This window comes from Colobus angolensis, unplaced genomic scaffold, assembly GCF_000951035.1.
Source record: "Colobus angolensis palliatus isolate OR3802 unplaced genomic scaffold, Cang.pa_1.0 Scaffold297, whole genome shotgun sequence".
Lineage (NCBI taxonomy): Eukaryota > Metazoa > Chordata > Mammalia > Primates > Cercopithecidae > Colobus > Colobus angolensis.
The window spans coordinates 2,866,599-2,872,383 of NW_012116232.1; the positions used below are offsets into that span (position 1 = coordinate 2,866,599).

Here is a 5,785-nt window from a genome sequence, read left to right on the forward strand (position 1 = left end):
ATGGTCTCGATCTCCTGACCTCGTGATCCGCCCGTCTCGGCCTCCCAAAGTGCTGGGATTACAGGCTTGAGCCACCGCGCCCGGCCGCCATAATTTATTTATTCTCCTATAAATAATAATTGACTTGTTTCCAGTTTGGGACTATTAAGAATAAGGATATATATCCACATGTATTGTGGTGGATATATGTTTTCACTTATCTAGGAAAGGTAGATGTATGTTTAATTTTATAAGAAATTGTCAAACATATTTTCCAAATGGTTGAACTATTTTATACTACCACCAGAAGTGTATGAGAGTTCCGTTTCTTCCACATCCTTATCAACATTAGTGTGGTTAGTCTTTTCAATTTTAGAGATTCTTGTGGGTATGAAATGGTAACTCAATGTAGTCTTATTTTTTCATTCCCTAATTACTAACGATGCTGATCATTTTTCATGTGTCTATTGGCTTTTCCTTTATTTATTTTCCAAAGTGTGTATTTATGTCTTTTGCCATTTTAAGATGCCATTAATTTATTGTTGGATGGTAAAATTGCTGTATATATTAATGAATCTTATTTTTAAATGTATTTCAGTCTGCTTGTTTATTTTCTTAATAATGTTTTTTGATAGATTTTTAGTTTTGATGAAGTTTAGTTTATCATTTTATGATAAATGTTTTGGGGTCTTATTGAAGACATTTTTACCTTCTTCAAAGTTCAAGGATATTTTTCTATATTTTGTTCTAGAAGCCTTATGATTCTGGTTTTCATGTTTAGGTGTATGATCTATCTTAAATTTAGTTTTGAGTATGGAGTGAGATAGGGATTGAGGTTCGTTTTTTAAAATAGTGGTATGTAGTTATTTTAGCATAATTTGACTTTTCTCTCCTCATAAATGACTTGGTACTTTGGTTGAAATGAATGCTGAATTTTTGGTATGAATACATACTATATGGATTTAAGTTTCTATTTCATTAGTACTAACTAATTTAAGTAGAATAGACAAACTAATCAGAGTTTGCATTTATTTTAGGAGAGATCAGAGTGGCCTTTGTCTTGTATAACAACTTGGGTCCTTATTTGTCCACGGAGAATGCCAGTATGAAGTTGGGAACGGAAGCTTTGTCCACAAATCATTCTGTTATTGTCAATTCTCCTGTTATTACAGCAGCAATAAACAAAGAGTTCAGTAACAAGGTTTATTTGGCTGATCCTGTGGTGTTTACTGTTAAACATATCAAGGTAAGAAAATGGTATATTAACTTGGTTGTTCATATTATCTGTATTTTTATAACACTGAACATTAAGTGTATTAATTTTATTTTTTCTATTTGACATATAGCAGTACATTATTTGTACAATGTAGTGGTAATTGTTTTTCAGAAATAAGATTTGGAGGAGAATCATCCTTGTATTTGTAAATACTTATGGTGAAAGCATTCATAGATGGATTTATAAATGCTTCTCCATAACTAAAAAGACCTAGTCCAAGTGTAGAGATCTTAAATACAGCCGGAAAATCATAGATAATATTGCAAAATTCTGTTGTATTTGGGATTCATGTGAAATGAATAGATTTTTAGCTTCTCTTGCCACAAAAACAAGAAAACAACGGGTAACTATGTGAGATGATGGATATGTTAATTTGCTTCACTTTGGTTACCTTTCCACTATCTACATGTATTTCATAACATTATGTTGTATACCTTAAATATTCACAATACTATTTATGTTTTTAAAAGAAGAATAGGAGTATATTAAACAGAACTAGACATGGTTCTATATATGATATTTCAAGCAATTATGTCCATGTGAATATATATTTTTGCATATATACAAAGATTGAGGTTGTAAATTCAACAAAGATTTCTAAGGATCATCCATTCAGATGTTGGTGGTTAAGAGCAATTAACCTCTTTATTTTGCAACGTGTATTAATTAGTGTGATTTTGAAACATTGATACTAGTATATTCTTTTACTGTTAATTTAAAAAAATAGTGCACTCGTCTCTAGTCAGAGGGAACAAACAACAGCATATATTCAGTTTCCCTTAGAATTGATGAGGCCCACTCATGAAAACACTGGTAGACATCTCTAAAAAAAGGGAACAGAATATGAAGTTGTATTATATGTAAAGAAAATGCCAACTTAATTTACATGATCATAATGTAGTTGTTGATTTTATGGATTTTTTTTCCCCTGTAGCAGTCAGAGGAAAATTTCAACCCTAACTGTTCATTTTGGAGCTACTCCAAGCGTACAATGACAGGTTATTGGTCAACACAAGGCTGTCGGCTCCTGACAACAAATAAGACACATACTACATGCTCTTGTAACCACCTAACAAATTTTGCAGTACTGATGGCACATGTGGAAGTTAAGGTAAGATATATACCATACAATGAAAATGTTTTAGTACATAATATGATCACTAACTGTAAATAGTCCTAACTATATGGGCTATCATATTTCAATGTTTTTCTACTTTCGTAGTAATTCTATTAAGGAACTCTCAATGTTCAAACCATATCCTTGTGGATGATTCAAAGAACTTGTTATCTCTTTTCCTATTATCAATATAGTTCTTAAAATTGAAGTTTGCTTAATAAACTTCCCCTAGTCTCCCTGTTATTTTGTATAATAAATGTCAGACCATAACCTCATGAACAGGGTAAGATAGCACCCCAGGACCAAAGGCCAGTGGGGTTGGTTTAGACAGCTGGGACTAGGGAGGCGGAAAAGTAAAGAGCTATGCATAGGTTAGATACAGTCCACCTGACTCTTGGGAAAGCAACCCTCAAGCACAATACCCAGAGAATGGTAGTACAAGGACTTGGCATACCCTGACATAAGGAAATGGGTTCTGCCCATGCAAGAAGACATTACTCTAAGGAAAATTCCAGATGATAGTTTCCAAAGTCAGAAACATGGCTGCATCAATTTCCTCCCAGTGTGACTAGCTTTCATATGGATAGTGGGTTGTCAGATGGAGTCTATGAGTTTGCAAGGGAAGGGAAGGTTGACAGGGTTTCAGGAGATCAACTCAAGCAGGATAACAGTAAAAGCTAGAAATGCAGTAACTATCAGATTTTAGGAGGCCTAGGCCAGGAAACAAAAAAACACTAAGCAGGTCAGTGCATCAGTAGTAGGTAAGATTATTGCTAACACTGAGTAATATTAATACTCAACCTATAGTATGGGGTTGAAAACTTCAAGTTTTATTTGAAGCAAGATACTTCATGGCCAGAGATGTTTGAGAATGCAAATATCTTGCTTCCCTCATCACAATAGTTAAGAACTGAGGCTGACTCAGATCCACATGTTGGATTCCACCAATTGTTATTAGTTGGAAGAAGGCTATTAATAAATTATATACATTAGGTGACATTAAAAATTTAATTTTTGAACTTTGAAACAAGATGCTCAACAAAAATAATACTTTTTAAATAAATATTGTATGTCTTAAACTAAATGGATAATGACATTTAAAATCTTAAAATAGGCTGGGCATGGTGGCTCACGCCTGTAATCCCAGCACTTTGGGAGGCCAAGGTGGAAGGATCACTCGAGGTTAGAAGTTCGAGACCAGACTGACCAACATGGCAAAACCCCTCTCTACTAAAAATACAAAAATTAGCTAAGCATTGACGCATGCTTGTAATCCCCCTTACTCGGGAAGCTGAAGCAGAAGGATTGCTTGAAGCGGGGAGGCAAAGGCTGCAGTGAGCTGAGATTGCACCAGTGCACTCCAGCCTGGGAGACAGAGTGAGACTCTGTCTCAAATTAAAAAAAAAAAAAAATCTTAAAATATAGCTTCTTTTTTTTTTAAATGTCTTTATAAGTTAAATACAATTTCATATGTATTAGTATTTAAGATTATTAATCCTGTATAATATATACAAAATTTTTGTCTTTAGAGCTAGCATTGGTATTTTGCTTTGGTAGGGAAAAGCACCACTTTATGCAAAAGTTAAAGCTTAGTTTTCATAGCCTTTTATATTATAATACCTCTGCTGTAATTATATGGTACATATTTCATTGTGAAAAGAAAATGAGTACTTAAAACCCTGGAATGGCTTTCACAAAGATTGAACATTCTTTCATACAATTCATTAAAATTTTTCTCTATTTAACTAATACTACTTAGCTTTCAACTTTAGTAACTGGTAAATAGTATTTTCAAAACAATTGTCTTTATAAGTGCAATAAAATATGAAATAACATGTATTTTTAACCATAGTGTTCAGTTCAGCACATATATGTTAGTAGTGTAATAATATAAGATATGAACACTGGCTTCAAAAGTTTACAGGTTTTCTTTTCAGATGAGACAGAAAAAAACAGTTATATAGTTAATAAGGTAGTGATAAGAATGAAGTTTGAACAGTGTACTGTGGGAAAATTGAATAAGTATAATAAAAGTCTGGAGAAGTTCTTAGAGATTTAAAAGCTGTATATTAAGAGATTAATGGATTAGCCAGAAAAGTTGTGAAGACCATTTCAATCAGAGAAAACAGCAGGAGAGAAAACACAAAGATGTTATATACCATTGTGTGTAGAACATGGTAAAAGAGTTTAGAATTTAATACACGGTAAGTATAACAAGTCTAGTGTTTAAGTCAAAATAAAAACGGAAACAAATATCTAAATTTAAGATTTGATTGGGGAAGCAAGAATTGCAGTTCAGGTATACATACAGACTGGATGGTCTTCCTTATGCCTGAAGAACAAAAAGAAAGTTGGAGATTTCATAAAAAGAAGAAGTGTTACGTATTGTTTTCCGAGAAAGTTCATTGGCACTAGTCAAGTGTGGAGAGCTGGCAATCTCTGATTGGTGAGTGACAGGCAGTGGGTCTTGGAATCAAAGGAGGTTGTTTCAGTAGCTATTGGGTAAAACTCATTTCAGGTTACAACAGACAGTTTCAGCATGCAGGCTTACAGTGAATTCCATTCTTGGAGCCATGTTTTGTGCCCTGAATGCTTTCTTCCCTGTCTTTTGCCTCTCTTTTAGTTGGTATGACAAGAATAACCCAATTCATATTACCATCTTTCATTGTAGTTAGAAACTGGAGGCGGACTGAAGAATTTAGTAGGACTGTGGCCATGAAAGTCATAATTTATTTATTTCCATCTCTGGTGCTTGAATCAGGACGATGTGGAAATTTAGATGGGCTTAACATCTGTAGGCTCGGAGTGGAAGTCTCGATATCCTACAAGTCTAAATATTTACAAGTAATACATAAAGTTGGGAAAAATGAAATAAAACTTGACTTAACAAAATGTAGCTTTATAATCACCGAAGACACACAATCTGAACTTAGGATTCTCAGAATCTCCAGAGTTCTGCACCTGTACATGGCAGTGTCAGAAGAGCCAACTCCTGGCTCACAGTCAGTGGTTTACCCAACCCCTTCAAAAGGAGGAGGTGTGGGGATGGGGGGGCTCTCTTTCCAGACTCTCAGGGTATAACTATGGTATGGATCTTTGCTGTGATTCCATGGGCAACTGAAAAATGATTGCTAGATCTCTAAACAATAATAGCACCAGTTTTGGAGAGGGTGTGGAGAAATAGGAACACTTTTTACACTGTTGTTAGGACTATAAACTAGTTCAACCATTGTGGAAGACAGTGTGGTGATTCCTCAAGGATCTAGAAATAGAAATACCATTTGACACAGTCATCCCATTACTGGGTATATACCCAAAGGATTATAAATCATGCTGCTATAAAGACACATGCATACGTATGTTTACTGTGGCACTATTCACAATAGCAAAAACTTGGAACCAACCCAAATGTC

At 34.3% G+C, this 5,785-nt stretch overlaps 1 protein-coding gene across 1 annotated transcript in view; it reads left to right on the forward strand.

The window, feature by feature from the left end:
• ADGRL3 (adhesion G protein-coupled receptor L3) overlaps window positions 1-5,785 on the forward strand; it is an 890,906-nt gene that overhangs the window by 760,277 nt on the left and 124,844 nt on the right. The window contains exons 16-17 of the mRNA XM_011949310.1: window positions 1,017-1,225; window positions 2,190-2,366. Of these exons, the coding sequence (XP_011804700.1) occupies window positions 1,017-1,225; window positions 2,190-2,366 (386 nt within the window). The remainder of the gene's footprint in view (window positions 1-1,016; window positions 1,226-2,189; window positions 2,367-5,785) is intronic.